Source organism: Cydia strobilella, chromosome 13, assembly GCF_947568885.1.
Source record: "Cydia strobilella chromosome 13, ilCydStro3.1, whole genome shotgun sequence".
In the NCBI taxonomy this organism is placed as follows: Eukaryota; Metazoa; Arthropoda; class Insecta; order Lepidoptera; family Tortricidae; genus Cydia; species Cydia strobilella.
Genome location: NC_086053.1, coordinates 9,486,360 through 9,513,565, shown reverse-complemented (window position 1 = coordinate 9,513,565; position 27,206 = coordinate 9,486,360). Strand labels below are relative to the sequence as shown.

At 34.9% G+C, this 27,206-nt stretch overlaps 1 protein-coding gene across 9 annotated transcripts in view; it reads left to right on the top strand.

Annotated features, from left to right (window-relative positions):
* LOC134746644 (rap1 GTPase-activating protein 1) overlaps positions 1 to 27,206 on the top strand; it is a 382,127-nt gene that overhangs the window by 287,785 nt on the left and 67,136 nt on the right. Inside the window, exon 1 of one of the 9 annotated variants that reach the window (XM_063681137.1) lies at positions 2,816 to 3,167. The exons of 7 other annotated variants lie outside the window; for them this stretch is intronic. In XM_063681137.1, coding sequence (XP_063537207.1) covers positions 3,012 to 3,167 — 156 coding nt within the window. In that variant the 5' untranslated portion in view covers positions 2,816 to 3,011. Of the gene's footprint in view, positions 1 to 2,815; positions 3,168 to 21,417; positions 21,541 to 27,206 lie in introns of those variants that run through there. One more of the 9 variants, XM_063681138.1, reaches the window with a different exon arrangement.

Here is a 27,206-nt window from a genome sequence, read left to right as displayed (position 1 = left end):
GAAACCTATAAGAGGGTAAATACTTGCTAAATCACGTCAAATTATAGGTTAGTATTCTTGATAGGATACTAGTGATCGGTAAACCTGGACTTTGTGTCTGACTTTAGATTAAATAAACAGTTGTTTCCTTGTTTGAAATTGTAAATAAAGGGGTAAAATTAAGGATGGACTCAGTTTTAATCAAGTTAATTATGCAATTCGCCTGACTTGAGTGGGAATTTTAATCTTGTTTTTAAATCAGGTCAGATCAAAATACTGACCTATATTTGAGGATCGATCATTACCTTAAACCGCTGAATCCTCTCCAATTCCCATTCCTTATTTATATGTAAGGTCTAAAAATTAGAGAAGCACCTCACGCACGCCGGTGTAATATTTCAGGGGTCAGGACAGGGCGTAAACATTGCACGATATTGAGGTGCTGTCTGCCAAGACTAGTGAGGATTCATTTGGGAGACATGTAATATATAGCCTATATCAGCCTCCTAGTTCATGAAATTGATTAATATATTCTGAGACTGGCAAATTGTCGTATATTTCTGTGTCGATAAGTATTAAAGTGCCTTATTTGTAGACCCAGGTACACTTACTTTACTTGTAGATATACGAAAAATGATTAACCTCAGAGATAGCAATTGTCAAACTGCCAGAGGTCAGGATAAGTGTTTGTCAGTACGATGACTAGAAATCTTAGACAAGCGTGAAAATCGTGATATTGAATCGAGTGCCGCTCTTTTGCCAAGATTATTGAAGCAGAACTTATTGTGAAGTAATTTCTGGGCACGGTTAGGCATCTTGAAAATTAAGGAGAGTTAAAAATCTCCTCAGACAACTTAAATATTATTTCCAATCGTTGTGCCCTTTTGTAATACATATTTTTGTGCAAAATTATACCTCTTTATAATGCGAGTCGAGCGGAATAGCTCAGTTTTCTAACGGCAAGTTTTCCGATATAATTAAAAAACTAATAAAACATGCTCAGACGTTGGACAAAGAGTGCGGTTGAGCGTTCGCTAATACCATTCCCTCCTGTCTCCATTTTACCGGAACTGTAAAGAACATAAGTGCAACGTAGCCAACTTCATGGCCATAAGGGCTTCCGCTCGGCAAACTTTTCAATCGGACCACTTTGCCAAAGAGCAACTTTATCCTTTGAGTCTTTGTACTCGCCCCTATTTTGGTAACCAAATTCAACGAAACATAGTATGGTTTTACAAAGTTTTGACCTGTAGAAGCAATATTTGTTATTTTATAATTTTAATAAGACTGTATCTGTTTTCATTGTAACTGTTAGTATTTTATTGTATGTATTTTTAAAACATTTCTTTCTAAATAACTTCTTGTTGTTAAAGTTTCCATCAAGTCTACATTAATTTCCTCGCATAATGAAATTTGGCTTTTATTTAATAATCTTTCAAGGATTAAACTCTTAAGAGGCGTGAAATTTCGGAAACTTTGTTAATTCTTCGCAGCCGCTATATTAATTCAGCCACGAAATTCCCATATGGATGGATGTTGCCAATATAATATTCAGCGAGCTACCTCAAGTTCGATCTATTCCTCAGAAACCCGTGGGGACTCTAATTTAGGCGAAAATAATGAAACGGTGTAACTTCCGTGAAGATATACATATTATTCAACGATCCTGCTTGACGCAATTCTGTTATATGATTCTGAATGGTTCTCCGATTGATTCTATACTAGAGAAAATTATGCTACCTCCTTTACTTTTTGACGAAATAACACAGTTTTTATGACAACCTTCGTATGATCCATCTGTTCTGAATCAGAAATGGAGGTCACTGGCATTGTAATTGAAGTTGTACAAACCGTCGGTATTCAATGTTTACTCTCAGTTCGAATTTAGGTTAGCAGCCATGAATCGCTCCCCTGTTTACACATACTGCAGATATTTTCCGGCTACAAATTTTCTTCTTCAACCAAACACTTTTATTTTTTGCCCTCACTTGGGCACTCTTCGGGAGGTCATTCCGCGTTACTCTGTTGTTTGTTTTTTAACGCTGAACGTAAGTCTTTTGTTTCAAATAAGCTCGCGGTCTTGGACTTTTCCCCTATTCATTAACTTTCCTTGGAGGAGACAAGTGGAAATCCGTGTGTAGCCTTTGCTTTGCTTTTAAATTCGAGACGGCTAAAGACACTCATCCAATTTTGTGCTTTGTACCAATATTATTATGTTCTATTTTTATTTCCTTCCGAGTTTTTACTTAAACCCTTTAATTTTAGTTAGGTGTCGGGAATGTTTAGATTAGATAGATAATGAGTGTGGGGTTCCTTTTCGCTGTTCGTTTATATAAACTTATTTGGATAAGCGGGATATTTATAAAGTTCCGTTTGTTTGTATTTGTTTTTGCTGCGTTATTTATTACAACGACCTAATTTCTGTGTTACCAAATATCAGATTTCTCACTGTTGTTTCGGTACTTATCGCGTTTTGCACGATTGTGCAGGTATTATGTTATTACTAAAAACACTAAAATATTTTAAAAATATTATTGACAATTATAAACTGAAATAGATGTTATATACTCGTATTAAAGAAAAAGTATCGGAGCCCTCCAGTGGTGAAGGCCGGATCCTTCAGTTTATACAATTTAAATATATAAGCGAGACTCTTAAAAAACACAAATCAAAATATAGGTTCAAAAAGTAATTCTGATCACATAGGTAATATTAGTAAGCATTGACATACAAAATCCAAAACAAAAACCTAAACTAGGTAGTTAAATTCTTAAGTAAATTTAGCTTCTTGACTCCGTAGTTCAGCAATAAATATGTAAATTTCCTGTTATCATCACCTCTTTTCCTGTTGGTATCTGCTTTGGCGGCTGGCGAGCGAGCACATTTGCTGTTTTCAGCCCATCATTTCCTTTTGACAAACCGACCTGAACACACGTATGGCAATGTATTATTTTTATTGATAACAACAGTGTAGTGCATTGATAAGCTAGTGATGGTGGTAGTTTGAGCGGACCGGACGTTTACGCGCTGAAATGGACGTAGGGAATTATCCACGGAGGCAATCCTTGCCGACGATTGTGGAGGGTATAATGAAGAAGTTACAGAATAAGAAAAGGAATTCAACTACTTCGTCTACTGATTCCCCTCTTTCGCCTCCTTTGTCAGGAAGTTCTGGTTCTAAAGAAGATGTAAGTTATTTGTATTTTATTTTCCATTATTGGTTGTATGATTCCGTTATTTTTTATTTTATTTTAGCTAAATGGAAAAATGTGATAGTACCTTTAGTAGCAGTAAAATGACGCGCAAAAACAGTGTCCGCGCGCCCTTGAAATTGACTGAATCTTATCTATGGACTAACTGATTACGGCGTTTATTTTGGTTGGGATTTAGTGGTCTGATCGGAAAATCCTTCCGTTCGTTCTTCCTTATTCTAATCTTGTCATGTGTGTACCAATATTCTTAACAGCTATCGAGTTTTTGTAACGAATATTCGTAAACATTTGAAAATAGGTACCTAACCGCTCTGTTCCCAACTGAAATAAGATTCATTAGATAAATTTGTTGCTTGTAAATAAAATACATCTGACAGACTGACGTTCGACTTAAAAAATAAGAATTTGCGACAAACTAAAAGATGTACAAATTTCACTTTTTGTTTTTACGGGCATGAAGTAGTAAGTAAATACATAGCTTAGTTTAATTTTACACTAGTAGCTTCACTTAGTGGCGTATACGTATAACAGTCTAGGGTTGACGGCGCAATTTTCCTCAAATTACGAATATGTTTTCGCGGGCAAAATGTAGGTACGAAGTTTTTTAATAAGTGCGTGAGAATGTTTTAACTGGTTACAATTGCGTGCCTTATCGCTCTTTGAGTGCATTTTTACGGCAATGTAATTAACGCGTACCGTAACTTAGGTGTGAAATGTTCAATTTCACTTACAAGTCTTACAACTGAAAATATTAGTATTTTCTTTTATTCTAGGCCATTTTAAATTCTAACAAGTAAAACTTTCGCATTTTGAACACATATTAAAACATAATTTTATCGGGTTTATCACGAATTTCGGGGACTTCGTCAAACGTCGTGATGTAAAGGTATCAAAATAAATTCGCAACAGACCCGATGAAATAATATTTTAATATACGTACGTATATTTTGTCTTCTCGTAGGTAAATATTATACCTTTAAACGAGCAATTCTTGTATGTTTATATATTTAGGAAATCTCGGAAACGGCTCTAACGATTTCGACGAAATTTTGCTATATGGGGGTTTTCGGGGCGAAAAATGGATCTTAGCTCAGAGAAAACGCGCTTTTTTTTAGTTTTTATAAGATCCCAGATACCTGTTTAAAATTAAATCTTACTTAAGGGCACTCTCATTTCTAATTTTGTTCTATTTTCCAATCCTCGTAGTTACGGTTGGGATAATATTATGTACCTTAATATTAGTAGGATACCTAAGTATTCCAGAAATTCTTTAGAACATCTGCTGTATATGAATTTGACGTCAATGAAATCTGACCAAGTGACTACATACGGAAAACAAACCGATTTAAGGCAACTATTGACAACACAGGAAATACCCTCACCTCTCAAAACCACAAGTCCCGAAGGATTTTATTTTCACCGTGCCTTATTTTAAAATCTAATATAAACTTAATATTATTCTAAAAAGCCAGTGCTTCAGCATTTTCAGCAATAACAATTCTATTCAGCTTTAATTTTATCCAGTATCCTATAATGTATTTTATGTCCAACCTCGATACGCCAAACGCAAATTGGAGAAAAGAACACCCAACTATTTAACAGGCAGTTACAGTTTTAACTTTTTAATATATCGAAAGCCGCCATATATATACTAAAGGGGCCCACTGACTATCAGTCCGCCGGACGATATCGGCCTGTCAGATAAAAAAAAAATTGACAGTTCCGAAGAACTGACAGGTCGATATCGTCCGGCGGACTGAATTGATAGTCAGTGGACCCCTTTACTAGCAATAGCAAAATTCGCCTGCTGCACCCGTATCTACAGTTCATCTTAGTTCTCCTCGGGATCAGTGCCTCGATCCTTTCAACCAAGTCTGACGCCATAACCATTTTCAATAGGTATTTGTAGTAGATAGTACAAAGGTGCGATCGATAAGAGCTGACAAAACTGGGAGTTCATCGTGCTGATATGGTTGAAGTGGTACAAGGTTGCATGACCTTCGTTTTATACGACAAAAGGAACTTGTCTGTTTATGGCAACCGTTACTGCTAGTAAAAGAAGTGTATTATTCTATACACGGTAGCTAAAAAATGTGCATTTTCGTTGCCAGGTAGGTTTTGGGATTATACTGAGCAACTTTTACTATGAGACCAACCCATCCATCTATGGGAGTGTAAAATTTTTTTCGCGATTTCGTGGTTGGTTCCATAGTAAAAGTTGCTCAGTATAATCCCAAAACCCTGGCAACGGGAATGCACTTATTTTTAAGCCACCTGTACACAGTCAGCTGCAGGGATAGTTGACTGTATATTCGAGGGCAAAAATTTAAAAAATAGCCATTTTATAGTTTGTATAAAAATTCGCGCTTTTATTGCTGTTGTGTAGTTGCGTACATTAAGTACATTACTAAAGACATAATTTCAAATATGGAATATCAGTTTATGATAATTGATAATTGATAATTTTTATTTGCATTAAATATGGTAACATAAACAGGTCTCAATTATTCATTGGAGCCATCATATTTAACCGTGAAACGGCATGCAAAATACACAATGTAAATGTCTTATAATTATATCAAACAGAATTAAATTACCTATACTAATGTTACGAGTAACTAACTAAAACATAAACAGAACAAAATTTTCTATTGTCAGTAAAGTTTATACAAAAATAATGTAAAATTTCTAGTTTCTACTTACAATCTAACATGCGTTAATTTATACAAAAATATATTTTTTCATGCTTCATCGTGGTTTTCGCAGAAGTAATCGTTTACTGAATAAAATGTTTTTCTTAAGAGCCAGGCGAACAGATTGGCCTTAAATTTATTAAATGGTAATTTTTTTATGTCCTCTGGTAGATGGTTGTAAATTTTCACTGACATCGCGTAACAATTTTTGCTGTACAGGCTCGTTCTTGTTCTAGGCAGTATTAATCTATCTGGGTGTCTTGTATTAAAGTTACATGTATCTTGCCTTTTATTGTAAAAAATTGAATGGGTTTTAACAAAAATGCATATTTCCATAATATAGATACATGGGAGTGTTAACAACTTCATTTGCTGAAAGCGTATTGATATGGAATTATATCAATACGTCCATTCTACATAGGTAGGTATAACAAGGGCACAAGTCTATGCTCGCATTAATGTCGATTATATTTTTTAATTTTGTGGCAACACATGCATTATGCATTATTACATGTATTATTATTATTATGGCATTAGTATGTTATGTACATTCAAAAGCTGATTTCGCACAACACGACCATATGGCCCGTCAAAAGGTGTGTTTCTGTTTGGTTGCCATAACGACAGTTGCGCGCGCAGGTGTTTCGACATCTGTTCCTGCCCAACAGTCCCAACTGACAGTCAAAACTGTACAAATTTTGCGTGGGTGACCTGGCAAAGTTTTAATAATTGAATATGTTAAATAAACTACCTATCTCTTTCTATATACATGTATTATCTATGTATAAAAAGTAAACGTGTGTTAAATTTGGTAACAGAAATAACAATTGTTATTCTGAATTATTCATATCATGTGTTTATAAGCCAATTAAGGACTCGATACATTCATACGTAATTTAATTACAGAAATACACTTTAAATACAATATATTATTTCATTTTTAGTGGGTCGCAATGCTAAGTTAATAATAATATTGCTTAATGATGTTTTGACTTAATTATTTGTTGCTAAAGCATATGTATGGGTCTCGCAGATTTACCTTATTTATTCCGGATAATACCTACATGATTTATTAATTATTAAAGCTGGTAAGTTTAAATATTGCGAATAATAACGTACTATGTGATAAACTGTTTGTATCGCTTGTTAGGTTATATTAGGTGTATAGTTTGTCTCAAAAAAGATTAATGGCGTTATTCATAAACGCGCTACAAGCCTTAATTAGTATTAACCTTTTGTCTAAATCTGTCATTTCGATTAATTTATTTGTAAGAAAAAGATAAAACATAAATTAACTAATTGTGGCTATTAAAGTAAAAATGGGGCATTTTCTATGAAAAGGGACCTTAATATTGTCGATGGCGCTTACGCCGCACAGCGTCGCGCGGCATTGTATTTATATCGGAGCATCGTTAATAATGGCGTAAGCGCCATCGACAATAAGGTCCCTTTTTATAGAAAATACCACAAATATCTGAGAGACGCATATAAAAACTCAAAATTGCGCGTTTTCCCAGAGATAAGACCTAGCTAGATCGATTTTTCGCCCTCGAAAACCCCCAGCAAATTTCATCGAAATCGTTAGAGCCGTTACCGAGATCCCCGAAATATATATATACATATATAAAATAATTGTTCGTTTAAAGGTATAAGATGAATAAGTTGGCTATGCTCTAATATCAATACTAATTAAATTATTTAATTATTTCTCCATATGGAATTATTGCTTTTGGATTCCATTTTGCGACAAACGCACCACAGTCACTACTCCGTTCTTACTATTCAATTCATTCAATTATCCATCCAATCATATTGGCCTATTGCTGGCTAAATTGGCCTTTATGATAATGACATATATAATAGGACAGCCAAAGGCCAAACTGTTGTCTGTCCATTATTCACGATACTGAACCAATTCGACCATCAATATCTGTCTCAACAGTCATGTTTCATAGCCCACTTACTTGGCTTTGTTTTTGATGGTGAAGTTTTAGCGTTAGGCTATGTTACGCAATATTAACTAGAGTTAAATATTGTTTTATAAAATCTTTTACAGACAGTAGGCCTAGCACATGATTGGCGCGACAGTATGTCGCCGCGAGATGGACTACCCGTCTTTTTCTCACTGTATTAATTAAAGAGGGACGGGTAGTCTATCTCGCGGTGACATACTGTCGCGCCAATCATGTGCTAGCCCGGCTGATTAGCATGAATCGTGACGGGCACGTATAGGCAAGTGTAAAACATATGAGTGCATACAACTTACTTAAAAATATGTCCCATAGTTCTTAATTGGCTGACATAAAATCAATATAGGACATAGTTTTGAGTAAGATACTCATACTTGACTGTAAGTAGGTACAAAGATAGATATAACTCCGTAATAGATGGATACAGTCTAAGGAAAAAACGTGCCTCGAAAATCAAGAAAATTTGATTCTCGTTCAGAGGGCGCTACTAGTTTTGGCCTACAGTCGTATAGATGGCGTTGACGGTTTCGTTTGTTATTATACAATTTTAACGCATATCAGTGAAAGAACATGAGTCAAAATCATAAAAATAATTAATGCAAATAAAAAAAATCATTTATCTATATTTAAATACATTCTATCGTATTTTTATAAATCTTCATTTTTAGTTTTAAAGTGTGTCGACAGATGGCAGTGAATTTACTGGGGTTACAAATTTTACTATGACAGTACCGCTCTAGTATAAGTTACTCTATGGTAGGTACGTGGCGTACGAAAAGTAAAGCAAATTGTGTATGCGGTGAAAAATCTACATAACCTTTTTTATGGCGATCAAGTCCGTATACGGATTAAAATCATAAGTCTTGTGACATCTTTCAACTGTTGTTTGCACCTTATCATCTATTTGTGTCAATAACTCTCCGTAGTGTTAGCGTTAATATTGACATCGCGTGCGTATACGCTTATAACGACCTAAAAACGAAGATGCGTTCGTGTCGATAATTGTGTCTCGGACTCAAAATTGGCCGTTTTTGTTGATCTTTTTAACATTTAATGGTTTTGATCGTAAGAGATATCTATTGTGTTTGTTTTAGTTATGACGTAAGAAACGCAAGTGTGGTAAACGCTTAATTTTCTCGCTTAACGTTATTTTAACTGCGATTAATATGCATAACAATCGAGTTAAATACTTTGTAACGCTTTACCCTTTATCGCATACGAAGCCATATATGTCACATATGATATTCAACTCTATTGACAGCTGTTTAAGTTCAAATCTAAACAAATATTTTTTATTACATGCAGTATGGGGTTGCATTTTATACAGCAAAACCTGCTGCTTTATGTGCTGTTTATTAAACCTTGTCTTACGTAATATTCAAGACCAAGAAAAGTGGTTTATTTACAGAAGCAACACAAACCTTATTTTTCATATTGTACGACACTAATAGTTACTATTCAGTTATAAAATAAAATATTCATCCAGTTGCATTTCATACATACGAATTTACTTGATTATATTTACTTTCTAGTCTCGTTATAATCAAGAATGTTCTTATATAGAACATACCAAGTTTGTCAGTACTCCACACCACGACCGCCCGAAACGAACAAGTAGCAAATTAGGCCACTATTACAATCAATACTCAACCTAATCGGCATTCAAATTGACGTATGGTAATCGCACCCTTATTACAATGTACCTACAATGGCGCCGAAGACATTAATGGACACATTAATGCAACAATGCACCAGGAACTTGGTTAACCATTGTTCGACACCACACATGACGAATCACGCAAGGCGATGGAGGACATTATGATCTGTTATAGTAATATTAATAGAAATATTATTACTTTTCAATGAGATTGATGTAACATTTTAGGCCTCACAATACAATTTTCACATAAATATTTCGTTAATGCCGCAGTTCTATACAAACATTGGATACAATATGCATAATTCAATGTGTATTTAATATTTATATAGAATTATCATAAAGCAGTCACAAATAATTCGCTCACATTATTCATTTTATGCTTCAGAGCTCCAACTTTTAGGGCTACACATCAAGGCCATAGCGACCTCTTAACGTGTACCATCAAAATTAGAGGTTTGATAATGGACTTATAAGCTTAATGTTAAAACAATGGCCACTTTAGATTTCATTACCACACTTAAGATAAATCCACGACCTTAACTTAATTGTTCTCATATACATTCTTAACACAATACCATGGCAATACGCTTAACGTGCAAGCTCATCAATAGGTTAGTTTTTGCCTGGGAATCTAACCGTTACATGACACAACAATGGATGGCGAAACCTTGATGAAACTTAGCGTTCGGTGTCATTGAAATGTGCTATATACCGGGCTTATAAACATAAATAAACATGCTATGGCCAGTTTGATTAAATATGAGTAAATGTAATATCTGAATGATACTGGATGAAACTAAATAATGCCTAAATTTTTTATACAAAAATGTAGATATTCGTATAAAGGCGAATGCGTTTACAAATTTAAAATAAGTTTTTGGCAAAAATTTCAATTTTGATACAAGCTTTTATCGCTGACTGTACTTTTCTTTCCACAGGCAACGAATACTTATCGAGACAATTCTAAAACCCCAAACACAATTAGGTTGCGTTGTTTTATCACAGAGTTCCTATGGCCACCTCCTGTCTCCATCATCAGATCAGCTCGATGGTAACAACATAGCGGAAGCCGCTCGACCCCAATTTCAAAGGAATACCGCAAATCGATGTACAGGTTAGCCGTTTGGCACACACATACTAGAGGCCAAAACAATTTTTTTGACCCGCAGTTCCTAAAAAAAATTTCGCTGCGGGGGAGTGGTAAAACATTTTTTTTTTGTATGGAAAAAAAAATTCCAAAACCTATCGAGTGTGGTATCATACGAAAGGGCTTTTTGAGGCGATTCTAAAAATATATTACATCATTACATTTCGGTTTTTTTTTTATTAAAACAAAAAGAATTTTCGAAACATACCAAGTTTGGGCTCCTTCAGACACGATATGGCAGATTTTTTTTTGTACAATATACCACAAATGATACGTGATATCCTCATGTCTAATGTGTAGCGAAATTTTTTTTAGGAACTGCGGGTCAAAAAATTTGTTTTGGCCTCTAGTATGTGTGTGCCAAACGGCTAACCTGTACATCGATTTGCGGTATTTTTATACGAACGGGTTAGACTAATAATATTGCATTGTCACCCAACTTCAAAATATATGCAAATTTTTAGCTTCATCGGAAACCGGGAAGTGGGTCAAATTTAACTTGCAAGATTTGACCCTTGCAAACATAGTTACATATTACATACATACTTACTTACATAGGTACATTGCAAGTTAATGAAAAGCTTGTAATGAATGCCTTGATAGCAGTAATATTTAACACTGAAGAAAAATTGCTCAAAAAAATCACACGTCTCAAAAGGCCCTTATTCCCAAATTGTGGCCCTATGATCCATGCAGTTTGTCGTTTTACGATGAATACAATTCTTGCAAGTTAATTAAATCCTACAATACTGTACCGTTCTGCGTGTAACCAACGTTGATAATTTTAATAAACAGGCCAGCGCCCGATGATTAACGAGTAGCACTCATGTTATTATAAAATCACCACAATATGCCACTGATTGGTCTGATTAGTTCATTGGCACTGGCAGCCACTGGAACCAATTTGGTCGGCTAATGAAAGAGTGACGCGAAATCGGTGCAGTGTAATGTAGCCCGATCAGAAACACTGTAATAAAGCAAAGATTGTTAAAGCTTTTTGGCGTAAAGACATTTCTTATAGGTACTGAAAATATCTCGGTGTTTTTACCCGTTTAAAAGAAGGGGCTAACTTTATTTTACAACCTAAATGGCTTGACAGGTTTCAATTAATGTGTTAGCCTTCGTTAGTTTCGTCTCTGTACAAGTGACAATGAAATTATTTTAACTTCTGAGAAATGTTCAAAGTTTCAGTGCCATATCAGCAAATCAGTCGTGAATAAATCTGTCTAGAGAGATATCTGTACAGCAGCCACGAGATAAGTCGAAGATATTCTGATATATTCTGACGCGGCTTACATCTCCGCTGCACCAGAGGCGCTTTTCGAAACGAGAATCGACTTTACTGGCCCTGTACGGCTTATGCCAATTCGTGTTCCTTTAAGGGAGAAAATAAAACGATATATGCAGTTTTATGATGTATTAGGGGAATACGGAATCAGTCTGGAGCCAGTAATATGGGCGGGCGATGGCTTGGACCGTACTAAGGTTATATGGCTTTCATTTATGACTGCATGGCGTGACGAATGTTTGGTTGGTAACATGTGTAACCTTTAAAATTGTACTGATATCATAAGGCGACAATTAGTACTGCATTGAATAACTTTGTCCTAGAATCTGTCAAAATTGTCAATAGAAGACATTTTAAGAGCGGGTTTCAAGGTTCCAATTACGTCTCAAAATATTATGCCTACCTACCTACAACTACATCTTAAGAAACAAGTTAAGGCAGCAACAGCATTTAAACGTCTTTCATGCTAAGAACTTTGCTAATTGCCTACTAGATTAATAGTTTTATACAAAAAATTAGTTTAAAATCTTATAACAAAACACAAAGCACGTAACCTACATTAATCTTACAACGTATCTTAGCCTTAGAAACTCGTACATAAAATCATCACTATTCAGTTATACGCACAAGCCTCCCCTGCTTGTATTACGCAGACAAATCTATTAATTTACAAACAAATGTTCCTTAATTAACAGCGAGTAATTAACATCTTCCAACACTTTCGTTAGTTTCAGTTTACGATTGACGTCTAGATACGAATCCACAAATTCGGTGAGTCAAATTGTGAGTCACATCACGGGGTCCCGTACTAATGGATCAGATCGCTCAGTTTGATAAAATTCAAATCTACCCTGATGAAATGATCCTGCGGTAAAATTACTGATTCGTTCTTTACTGTTCCGTACTTTGTTCTTAGTAAGCTTTCTATCAGCCTGACACCCAAGCTAATTTATTGTGTTAGTATCCTCACAGAGAAACTCGAAGTTAGTGACCTTATGTTTGCTTTACTTACGCATCTAATTTAATCTTCCTTTTTTAAATTTAGCAAATTGCGTACGTGTATTCTTGTTCATAGTATTTTGTCACAGGTCATTACAATCTGTAATAGCAAAATTGTACACAACCAGGCCAATTCGAATAATGAGATACGACATTGACTAGTTCTAGAAACGATATGGATTAGATATGTAAGTGTCAAAAATGACATTTTTGTTTGAAGTAACGTCATTTTTGACACTGAAATCTAATCCATATCGTTTCTAGAACTAGTAAATTACGTATCGCATTGTTCGAATTGGCCTGAGTATTTTTTTTTAATTGAGAGCATAAAGGAATGATTCAAACCATGAAATCAGGTACAGTTGGGACCACTCACTGGCTCGTGCTGAGTCATAGATGTCTTTCTGTATCAATGCCAACATTGAAACCAAAACAATGCATTTTGCTCATACCCCATCATCTCAAGTACCCTATTTCTATCGCTATAAAATGCAGATTCCAGTGGCAAATTGTTTCCGAACTGTATTATTAGTGTCCGCAACGTAATCGTCTTGCGTTCGGAATAATCGCATGTTGTAACAGCTTTAGACAGGCGTGAACGTTGTGTGTAAATAGAATATGCAATGAAACGTGCAGTACACGGTTAGGGTTCGTTGAAACGAAAACCTTGAGAATTAGATGCAGCGTTCGACTATCACATACATGCTTATCTTTGCCAAATATTGTCCATATCGAACAAAATGAGGACCTCAAGTTCATACAATCATTCTATTGTTATGTGTTTTTTTATGCGTTAATGTGAAACTTTGGCTTCCAGACCCGTTTTAAAGGTACTAGGTATTACACACAAAAGGGAATATGTATTACGTTTGACATTGATAATCCGAAACCTACGAAGACGGGGATCTTGCTAAATATTAATCATCTTTTATCATGAAACCATTAATTTTATTTATTATCTGTACTTTTTTTTATACCACGTCGGTGGCAATCAAGCATGACATATTATAACTTTACTGAAGACTAATATATATACATACCTATATATATATATATAGTCCTCCTCATCGTTTTTGATGACGGCGACCCCAAATAAACATTATGGACGTCTAGCGTGAGCTCTAATGTGGCTGGCCAGGCCGAACTTGTTCTTAAATGGTCTATTGCACGCGTGACAATAAAGTGGGCCAGCTGCGTTGAAGACTAATACAAACAATGTAAAAAATTTAAAAAAATAAAAAGCCTTATTTCTTGCATTTTATATATATACATTTATTTGGGGACAATCTTACACAGATCGACCTAGCCCCAAACTGAGCAAAGCTTGCTTATTTATTAATTAATCCGAAACCTGAGTGACATCGTTGGGAATAAGGTACTAGGACAAATTTGACATGACACGTAACTAGTTACAATAAAATTATAATAGGGTAAGTTCCAGTAACTACTACACTAACAAACGTCACTGCGTCAAACCATAATTATAATTGGTTGTTTACGTTAACGTTTGGACGCGAACACAAAATAAATTAAGTTGCTAACATAATGTTTCCACAGTTAACCGTAAATAACTTTGTTGTCGTATAGGGCGGGTTATTACACACACTTTGTAATTACTATGTTAATGTTGCAGTTCTTGAGTAAAGCTATAACTATTTAATAAAACAAAACCACCTAATCAATGCTTTTTAGACATTATGTTTCAAAATCTTACAATGTGATCCGTTGATACCATACCCTATGTGATATCTTCGGGAAGTGTTTATGTATTCTTTTTTTGTGCATTGAAAAACCATTATATTTTGTAAGATACAGTATTTTTTAATTTTACAAATACTTGTGCCATTTGATTAAAAAAATACGTAGATAATCGGCACTGAACCCAGAACCTTTAAAAAATCTTTAATTATTTTGCTACTGTTTTTACAGCGATGCAATTTGCCGCCGTATCCGCTGTTCCTATTGAATTTCAATAGGCTTTCCAAGTATCTTGAGGTTTTAAGTGTCTATCAATAACATTTTGGTCTTATATCTTAAAACACGTCCTGTGATTAAATGAATTATTTATTTAAACTTTATTGCACAATTTAACAAAAAAGAGTACAACTGGCGGATTTAACGCCTTAAGACGAAAGTGGAGGACCCGTGCAAACGTACAGACCCTTTAATACAAAGGTAAACGTAGTCCTCATTTTCCTCTCTGGATTATTTAAAATATTTTGACACAATTTGTTGTATATCAACCACAGTTATGCCCCTATATACGTTAGATTTTATTCGAATTTTTAATTATTATAAGAATTAAGAGGAGGGAGGAGGAGGAGTCGCTTTCGTAAAAACTAGTACCTACGTCAATTCTTAGGATTAGTTGTCAAGCGGACTCCAACTCCAGGCTCCCATGACCCGTGGCAAAACCCCTTGGTGAACACAATACAGTATTCCAAGCTGAATGTGTAGGAATAATAGAAGCTTGCAATGCTATTACAAGACGACAAGTGAAACACGAAACCATACTAATACTGTCAGACAGTAAATCGGTACTACAAGCGCTATGCAGCGACAAACTTACCTCAGAGCTTATACTTGAATGCCATCGGAGCCTCACTGAAGTGAGCAAAGAAGGCAACAAAGTAAGAGTACAATGGATAAAGGGGCATAGTGGATCAAGAGGAAACGATGCAGCGGATGAACTGGCCAGGAAAGGTTCAGAAACACCGGCATATGGACCCGAGCCAATTATGCCTCTACCAATATCCTACATACACAACCAGCTAGAACAACATCACAGACAACTGCACAACAAGTACTGGAATGAAATGAAGACATGCAGGCAAACCAAAGAAATTCTACCGGAACTGAACCACAAACTTACCAAAATATTACTGAAAACACAAAGAAGCCAACTACGTAAAATAGTAGGATTAATTACAGGACATAACACACTAAACAAACACCTACATATCATGGGTAAAACGGACAGCCCCATGTGCAGAGCGTGCATGGCAGAAGAAGAAACAACAAAACATATTCTCCTAGACTGTAAACAGGTAGAAGTATATAGGAGCAAATACCTAGGAAATCCATGCACACTAAAGGAAGCAACTAGCAACCTGAAGACCTTGCTAGGCTTCGTGGAGGAGCTGGGGTGGTTAGAGTAGCGCTACCTCGTTTCACGCAAAATAGGCACATTGGATGTCGAGTTGCGGAAAATGCCCAGCAAAACTAACTAACTAACTAACCCGTGGCAAAAATGCCGGGATAACGCGAGGAAGATGATGGGGAGCAATTAAAAAATTGTATGAAATCTGTTTTTCGCTCCAAATTTTTACAATAATCAAAAAATCGAAAAAAGTCAAACATATGGTATGATAAATGTAGCTATGGTTAATATACTTACATCAAATTATGTAAAAACATTTTCCATAATGTCAATATCCAGAGAGGAAAATGGGGACTACGTTTGTATGGAGTAGCGGCCGTCACCTTTCCTCTTAAGGCATTCTCTACGAATCAAGCATTTATCTTTTCCCTTTTTGTTGTGTGTGTATTTTTATAATGACGTTGAAGCAATGCTAACTAGTCAGGACGCTAAGGTAAGAAATTGATTGATTCTACTAAACACAACTTGACTTACTTGTCTTTATTGTCAATTTTCTGTGTCGAGACGACGAATGCTAGTTAGGTACCCTCGTTTGACCCAGAAATGTACGACGTATTGTCAAAGTCAGATAACAATTATCACGTTGGGGAAATTGGGCCAGACATTATACAATATGTGACCTAGTTATGTATTTTCGCCCCCAAGAAAATCAACTCGTCAGTTATACATAGGTACATATTCATATTCTTTAGCACATTGTACCTGAGGTTCTGAATACACGCTGTTTCCATACAAAGTACATAAAGTCGCTGACCTTATGTTAGCATTTACTGCTGTTCCCTTTACGATTGACATTTATTCTCGTCTGCACAATAGACAACCTTGAGACGAGCCGGTAACTTGGTTATGGTTACGTCACGGCCGATAGGGTTGAATGATGCGTGTGAAATTTCTAAATCTGATTATTATTTAAGATTTTTCTTTGTTGGTGTGGCTTAACTGTTTCACGCTTAACTTTAATGGTATAGGACAAGTATGCAGTATGCACCCATCGCATACAAAATCTTGACGCCTTCAATTATTAGAAATATAATATGAGAAGATTAGTTGAAGTAAAGTGACATCCTTTGCGGAAAATGTATTTAACTCGTACATGAGTTTAATAGTTATTGCTATATTCTAAGAGCAAGACAATACTGTAAAATTCTTAATAATTCTTATAGTTTGTACAATCAAGTGTGAAAATAAAGGTGCATATAACTTACTCAAAAATACGTCCCATATAGTTCTTAATTCGCTGGCATAAGTATGGGACATATATTTTTGAGTACGATTTGTGCACCCAAATTTTTACACTAGACTACCATTAAAGTTTAACCTTTCTTTCGTCACCTTTATGGCAGACTTTATCAAGCGGCATGCAGCCGCATTAATAGTAGATTGTGTCACAAGGGAGCAAAATGACATATTTACGGCGAGGGCGTACAATTGAATCCTAAACGAAGCGAAGGATTCTATAATAGAATCCTGAGCGTAGTTAGGGATTCTAACATAGACTCCAGAGCGTAGTGAGGGATTCAAGTGTTAACGCCCAAGGTGAAAATAATTTTGCTACCATGTGACACATACTGCTTTTCACATCACCTATGAGGAAACTACATACTAACATTAGGTTTCAAAACATTATTATTTTAAGCAAAGATCGATACGGACAAAGTGCCAAAAATATGTGTACACGACCTTAGTATAGGTACATACTTCTGGCACTTTGTCCGTATCGATATTTTCAGACGTGACTGTAGTGACAAATTAAAAGTACCTACAGCTCATAATTATGTACCTAATATCTTTTCAAAAACAGCAGCAAACAACTAAAATGATACAATGAAAATCAAGTACATTATTTTTGTAGATTTTTCTGATAACAAATTAGCTCTTACCCCTTTGAACCAAATCTTCGGAAGAACACTATGAAGACTGATATCACTTATATTTATTATTATTAGTGTCGTTACCGGGATGCTGCTTAAAACATCTGACACAGATGAAAAGGCCTATTATTATTGATTTAAACTAAGTATTTACAAATTTATACAGAATACAGAACCGCATAATGCTTTGTGAAATATTTGTACATTTTTTTTTAAATATAAACTTTTTAAATTGCATAGACAAGTATGGCTGCGTTTAAGGAGACCTAAAATGTCAAAATGAAAATTAAATTATTAAACTAAAGTTTTTTTACGTTTCTTTGTAAATATTACGCTAATTAATTAATTTACTTAATTTAAATATGATATTAATTAATTTAAAATACGTTAATTACATAATTACATTTTTTGTTTACAATTACAACAAAATATTATTTAAGTTAGAAAAATTGTATGCACGAAATCGATTATAAAGAAATTGTAATCGATTATCTGCATACTAATTTCATGTCTTTGTGTCAATATTTCATACTGGCAACAAAATGTCCTTGAACAGAAAAGTGCCACTTTGATCCCTCCTAGCAGGGAAGAAAAGTTCCCTTTTCGAATAGGTGATGTGAAAATTATATTTCTATGAACATCTCTCGATGACCCACCTCATCCTCTAATATGATTTCATTATAAATATATTGTACATCTGGTATCTACTTCGCAAAACTCACCGTACCTGGTTATTGGTTATCACATCTCATTAAGAACTCCAAAGTATTTCCGGAGGTTTTTCGCAGGAACATCTTAAAATATCCACTAACATCGGTTTGATTTATTTGAAATGTCATGTTATTTAGTTTTTCGTTTAATTTCTTACCTTTGATCCGAAGATTTTCATTCCTTTTAGCCCGTGAAATATCGTTTTAAGGATGACGAGGTAAATAAATATACCTATCATATTTGCACAATTAATTTCATATGAGCTATTCCAAAGACGAGTGTTGACTGATATACCAACTCTCTGGCGACATTTAGAAATTATATTACATACAATATTACAAGTTTTGTCTGTTGCCAATCCGTTTGGTAGTTTGGGCGTCTGCCAAGTTAAGGCTTGTAAAGTTATAGTTGGGTCAAAAGTTGTGTAAATGTTTTCCGCATGTGTCTCGCGCCTATTCGTTAATATTTTATGTAAATGTGATAGCAACTAATAAATTAAAAATGTTCGAGGGAAATGTACCACAAACATTATAATATTTATTCTAAGCGTTCTGGGAAATCCGCACTTTATCAGATTCCTGAAACTTCGCCAACATAGGTACTTTGTCTAGTTAGAAATTATTTGCTACGTTTTATTACTCTTTATGATTATATTGACTGAATTTCTCTTTTGCCGTCTAGTATAGGTTAAGCTTTTTTGAGTACTCAGACCCATACTCAGACCTCATTACTAAAGTAACTATAATAGTATTAGTGCAATAAATAATAATTTAAGTCAATGAAATGTCAATTAACGTAGATACAACTGCTAGTTTTAGTTTATTTTTCAATGTAATTGTATGTTACAACTTAGCTTAACTCGTTTGCGTCTTTCCTGTAGACATCGCAAAGAGAATCAAAAGAGAATCAATTTTACACTGCTCCCTTACATGCGGGATACTTCTTTTCAATATGTACTGCGACTCGAGAAAAGCTTGATAAGTATATATACCCGGGTCGTTATCTTTTATTATATTGTCCACAGACGAGACCTTTATTTGAAATGTATTTGACCCATATAGTTAATGTTAAACCTTACCTTATTCATAAAACTTTACGGGCCTGATTTAGTTAAATTATGTTTTATCCCTTTCTTACAAAATGACAGATAAAGACAAACGATTCATGGCTAATTCAGGCCAGTAACGCGTTTATGAATAACGCTATAAAACTTTTGTACCATAATCCGTTGTAATAACGCAAACTACTCGTGCCTCTGACTTCCACTGCACTAGAATTAGAACCGATCGTTGATCCGTTCCCAATGCAAAGTTTACACTTTCCAAGAAGTAAACTGTTTTCGACGCTATCTAGTCTCGTTTGTAAATAAATGGGGATATTACTGCACCTGTTAATACACTGCTGTGTATACGGAGTCGACCTTGTCAGAAGTTTTTACAAGAAATACTTCGCCTGCAGTTAGAGCCAATTCCATAACGTACAAGGTAATACACATAAAATGCGAAGTATTTATTTCTTTTGAACTTTATAGCACGTAACACATAAAGATACAAAATGGGGACTTAATGCCTCATGGCGTTCTTTACCGGTCTACCATAACAATTATAGTTAATAGCAATTAATACTTTAAAATTTTAGATTGGTGTTTTGAAATCCATAAATTATCTCCACAGTTCAGGAAAACAGGCTTGTTTAGGTACACGGTATTAGGTAGGTATGTATTGTATGACCTATTAGACCTGTTTTCAAACATTTCCCTCCCGTTTGCTATGTTATGCCGTTTTAGCAAGTGAAGGTTATATAGGTTATAGGTGTTCGCGGGCTAGGTTTCCGCAACTCGACGTCTTACGATGCGCCTATTTTGCGTGATGGGTTGCCGGCACTACTCTTGCCAACCCAACTCCTCCAAGAAGCCTAGCAGACCCTTGATGTTGCCGACGACTTCTGGGAGAGACCCCGGCGAACCGAGGTATTGTGCCCGGTATTCTGCCACCCCTGGACATTCGAGGATGACGTGGGCGGCTGTCTCTTCTGCCTCCATGCATGCCCTGCAAAGGGGGCTATCTGTAACACGCATGGTTAGTAAGTGTTTGTTTAGTGAGGCGTGGCCAGTTATGGCTCCAGTTAGTAGCCGGAGTTGTGGCCTCTTCAGCAGTCGCAGCCTCCGTGACAGACCTGGGTTGATCGTCGGTTTAGCAAGTGAATTAGGTATAGTTAGACGTATGAAGGCGGTTTGTCTTTGTATTTATCTAGCTAGCTTGTATCTACAAATACGCACTTGGTGGCTATACTAGCCCACCTATCCGGATGCATGCGGCAGACGTGACCCGCCCAGTCCCACTTCAGCCTAGCGGTCTTCTCCCCCACGTCAGCTATGCCTGTTTTGGAGCACATTGATACTTAATTTCCTTTAATTAATATTATTGTTAAAGGAAAACCACATTGATAACCATTCGAACTAAACAAGTTAGTGTGGATACTACTGCCCTGTTAAACAATTATTCCGTGTTTGACATTCCTACTGGACATAATTCTGTTGAAATTATGAAGTGTGTTACAATGAAAACGTATTTGAAACACTAAAATTACTATATACTTACAATACATTGAACTACGTAATTTCGTACAAGTAACCACGTAGTTATTGACATAATAATTGTAATACAAAAACTGCGAGTAAGAATGCGCAAGATTCAGTGACGCGACAACTGTCGAGCGAATGCTATGTTCGTGTTGAAATTTAATATTTTTGGTTTCTTATATTAGTGTCGTGAAATTTTGTGATTTTCGGAATGATTGTGTAAAGTACTTATGGAAGCTCAGGAATTAATCGTGTTTCGAGATTTTGGTGTAAGTTTAGTTCATTACGTAATACATAAATAATAGGCTAACTAACGTCTAGTTCAATTTCTTACATTTCCAGTTCTTAAATCTTGTTTTCCATAACTCTGACACATGGCATGAGTGTTTTTTTTATATGATTGTTGGTAAGAAAATCTAGTTCCTAAATTCCATTGTTTAAAAAAAAGTATGACGAAAACAAAACGTATAACGTGTCTCTCTCCGTCTAAGCGTAATTTAAGACACCTCTGATCTGTGAGTTTTCTAAATGAAATACTAGCTTTCACAGAAAAATGTCGCTCGTTGCTTCTCGATTATCGACTGATGCACGATTCGATCGACTTCTAATGAGAAGACATCTTATATTTAACCAATCGAATTGGGCGGTATGTACTAACTTGAAATTGTGTCATTAAAGTTTCGATCATATTTTCCTATAAAAATTGCTACCTATTTCCTTGCTCAACTAAACTGTCTATCTAGAGCAAATGTCATAAAACTGTTCCGTGCCGTACAAAGACTTTTAAGTTTATTTTCGTAACTGCATCCTATGGGTCGATCGGCCGAGACTACGCTAAAAATATAGGCCTTTCGTGACCCAGTAAAGACGATCAGAATATTCTATTCTCTACATATACTGTAATCCAATCAAAGAGACGATGTAATCCAATCAGAATCAATAATCAAGATGCACGTACATATTTTTAGGCTTTCATTTATTTAGCATTTTGGAGTTTGTTTGCTCTGTCAAGATTTTCTCCATTGTTCGAGTTGTGGGAACGCCACAAAAAAAGTAGGTACCTACTCTCGTTAGTACTTTATGAATATATTATGATTTATGATCGCTTAATCGAAAGTCTACACAATTACATAGATTATCTCAATGTCTAAGTGAGATGCAGTGGTTTTTACTCAATTTATAATAAAGAAACTGCGCGTAAAATTTACTTTCTTGTGGCATAAAACTTTCCAATGCATTTATTGTATGTGCGCTATTATGCAAGGCGATCATTTTGATAATAAAAGTTTTGCATATAATGAAGTTGTTATTGTAGTGCAATCTGGTGTTCGCTATGTATTGTGTAGAAAGTTGTGTGGGCATAATAGTCGAACTCATTAATAGGCGTTATCCTAAACATCATAATTTGGTTCTAGCGTCAAGTATAAATCGGTTATATCTCAAAAGTAGGTAGGTACCTACATTTGCATCTAGTTTATACTAGATATTGTTTCTTCATTATTTCCTTCAAATAAGTCTGATCTTCTTCGTAATGAGCTGCTGATTAAAAGGACACATTAACACATAGGTACTTGAACGGAGTAGAAATTTGGGGAAAACTAAACTTTTGGAATTTCCCTGTGTTTGGAATCATCTGTATATATTAACCGCGAGTGACGTCGTACTAATCGCGCGGTTCCCTGGAAACGAGACGGTCGGACAAAAGATTGACATCATCGCACGCGATGGCCACTCGAGCGCACTTCGGATTGCACAACAGCTAATAAAGAAATTATAATTACGACTGTGGCTAGGTTACCTAACAGCCATCTGGGCGAGTGTGAATTCTGAAGAAAGTGTTCATGAAAATAAATTGACTTACTTCTATTTTACACGTTTCCTAAGTTCTAAACAACTTATGGGCGGACTTGTTCTAACACGTAATATCACGTAAAATTTTACCAAAGCGAAATATTCGTTGGTCGTATATTTGAAGATAAAATTAATTCTAGTTTTGTATGCATATTATTCACATGACATTTATTAAGATATTTTACTTTGTTTATCAACCTTAGTATAACTTGTATGTGGAAGAATGATTTTGATTCAGTTTCTGAGTTTTTGAATGCGAAATGTTTCTTATTCTATTGTGAAATATTTTCAACGTCTACGTGTCATGATGTTTTTACCTATTGTCTTGCTTGTTACTTTATATATATTTATATTTATTTATAAAAAACTGCTTGATCTAAAACAACTCATTACTATCGCAACTTTACTAAGGTCGCACGTCAGTGTGTTTTTGCTTGAAACGTGGGACCATATTGTTTAAGATTCATCTAAGGTGAAACTGTATGAACAATGACGATGTGCATTGTGATAGTCAGTGAAATTTGATGCACTTTCAAGAAAAAAAGTACCTTAATTTAATAATGAGATATAAGTTTGCAAGACACTTGTATTGATTGTTAAGTTAATGAATGAGAATTCAGCTTTAAAACATAATATACATATAACCAGTATAATGTAAAATATAACATCCTACTTACGGGTATTCTAGATTAAGTATTGATTGAGATATTCAAGAAATTAGATATTACACACAGATTTAACCTGGCACTACTGGCACTAAATGATAAAGAGAATTATAAATTCTTCAAATAAATTCTAGCGCAAGGCGATTGCTGCAGAGAGTCCCTATATACCCACACTATTCAGGAGTCGCAGAACGACAACCAAAGTTACCTTAGCTATGCGCAAGGTATTAAGCTAATTGGGACACGTCAATTAACTATATGCTTTATTCCTTTGACCTACAAACTCAAGGTTTGTTCCCGGATGCTACAACCATTGTCTAAAACATGCAGGTGAAGTATAACGCTTTATAAATTCTTTGTAAAGTAACATCTTTGACCCTTAAATACATAGTGTAGGATGCAGCCTACACAACCAAAACATTCTCCGATTGTTTACTAAAATTTACGCAATATTATAATTTATAAATAAAAATTACATTCGTTTTAAGACGAAATGTCGGAAAATTATAAAAAATCCAGAATTTGATGATTTTTAGTATGTGATTTTGTACGTTTATTTCGGGGTTTCTAATTATTTTATATTTAAAAACCTTATCATAGGTGTATCACAATCACCAATAGTGTACCTTTCTGATGATAGTAAGATTTTTCATCTCTTACTGAAAATTATATATTTACATAAATTTGATTTAGCCTATGCAACTTCTAACTGATCTCGCAGTGAAAATCGATGTTATAATTTTTTTACCATTTTTCCCATAATCAGCAAACAATTACTTACGTAACACATTTATATTTTAACTTCGGGCAAAAAGAAAAAAATCATGCATTTAAGGGTTAAATAGTTTTCAAAGTTCATATTACTATTCCGCGTATAATTTGTTTTTCTAATTAAATATTTAGGTTTAAAACAAAGCATTTGCTAATCCAAAATTTGGAAAGCACTCGCCTCAGCCTCACCTCTTTGCGTTTACGCTACGTAAAAAGTTTTAGCGTTGTTTTTTCGCCTAGTTTATTTTTTAATTATTCTTGTTTGACTTTCACTTGTTACGTATAAAAATTAGCTAAGAATAAACGATAGCTATGCAATTCAAGCAAAGCCGTTAAACTAATCCAGAGTAATAACATTCCACGAAGGTATTTCTCCCGAAGTCGATTAGTGTAATTATTTTATCCCAAGTTTGATTAAATAGAGTACCGACGTAATCAAGGGCCAGTCAGAGCCGAATTCATTAGCGTTATCTGGAGTGAGGCTCGACAAACAGCGGCGGGTGTAAAATCGACACGTTCTTTTGTTATTGTCGTGTCAATTGTCACGTAACAAAAGTTATTTCGATGCGTATCGAAATTCCGCAAGTCCCTGCAGTAATCTAAACGAGTTTGACTTCTTTTTCAAGGGAATAAATGTCAAATTGCTATTAATATCCAATTTTAACTCGAGTCTTCATACATATCGACATAGTAGTGACAAGTGTGACGAGTGACGCGATGCTCAGATAACAAGTTAATTTGTATAAAGCTTATGAAATAAAACTATGAAAACGGATTATATCGCGTATATTGAATTTATAATACATCCCGACGTTTCGAACTCTTTACAGCGTTCGTGGTCAACGGGTGACGGGTGTCGGGATATAATCCGTTTTCATAGTTTTATTTCATGAGTAACTATCGCGGTAACCGAAGACAATATTATGTATAAAGCTTATGAAATATATTTAATTTATTTATCTATTTTAAAGGTCCCAAATGTGACGTCTGATATTGCCGAGGAAAGTGTAAAAGTTTTCTTGGCATAAATTTTGCAACGCAATGCCATTTTCAATTTCAATGTAGAAAGTTATCAAAGTATAAATGTATCTTTAGTCCTTATTCGGATAAACTAATACGAATAGTCAAAGTCAATAATGATTACTATTGTAAGATTTGTAAGTATGAAACATTCGTAAAGCTAGAATTCCTCTTGGTAGGTACAGTTTTATGTATCGCTATCTTTTTAATCATTATCATAAAAATCATTTCAATTAGCACATGCCGAGGCTTCGTTTTCTTTCGTGGCTTCACTATCTTTAAGTGTGTATTTTATATGATACAAATTGTTTTCTATTTAAATCTAAAACCCAGGTTTCGTCTTCTAAGTTTGTTATCACCAAGTAGATACTGAATGAAGTCGAGTGAAACTGCTCGCTTTCGAGATGGAGTTAACGGAGCTACTAAACGACGCGATTCATTGCTATCGGCGAATGAATGAGCTGTTCTTGGACGAGAACCGTTCAGATTTGCAGCTGTTTCCGGGATCAATCCTTTAAATATAGCGACAATATATTTAGGAGACTTTACGAGCGATATTTTTGGTTCATACCCCAAATATAAAGCAGAATAATCTTATTAGGTCATTCATGAAATTATTTCGTTAGCAAAATCCCTGAACTTGTATCAAGGAAATCATAAACTATTTATTATTTTAACCTCCCAATACACTATTTTCAGCGGCGTACGCACAAATCGAGGTTAATTTTACAACAGTATTAAACCAGTTTACTTTAAACTTTACAGAACTCCGTAAATTCGTTACGTTACTTAAAGTTTGTGTCGTGAAAGCAAAAAGGGGTGTAAAATAAGTTATGGTTTATTTCGCGCCAGCCTTTTTCCGGGCTGAATGTTCAGGCTTGCGGGCGACCTTAATGAATGCACTCGTGTGCCTATGCATTTCGAATGCTATAATTTTACACTACCTCGTATATCGTTTTGTAATTTTACCGAAAAAACAACCTTATTGCATACGAAATAACGTCTACTTTTAATTGCCGCGAACGTTTTTTTAAAGAATTTCAGTAATAACGCAATGGGTATGCTTTCGTATTTACCTGTGCCACCGAACATTTTTACGCCTTTAAAGGTGGCAGCACTCGTAAAATACTGCTTACTTCTGATTTGTTCGGATACAGTTTTTTTTTTCACCTGTAAAACTGTTTTGTTTTGTGTGGGGGTGTTTTTGTTAATTTGTTTGAGTGATGCGGAATATAAAGGCTTTCTTTAAATAATACTAACTTTTATGCGCGTGCATTTCAACAAAAACATGTTTATATTGTAATATGTGGTATTTTCTATAAAAAGCGCTGTGCGGCGTAAGCGCTATCGACAATAAGGTCCCTTTTTATAGAAAATGCCCCATATTATGTTTGTACCATTAAACTCGGTAGTAGGATTCTTAATCTAATTAATGCAGTTATGTTATATGCATGTATTTCTGAAATAGATATGTATCTATTTCAGAAATCTAAAAGTGAACTATTCGTTAAATTGTTAATGGCTGTGTATATGAGATATCATTTAAAAAACTCTGAAATCATACACTTTAAACTTAAACATAGGTATATACAGTGTCCCTACAATAAGATTACCGAGAATTAATGAAA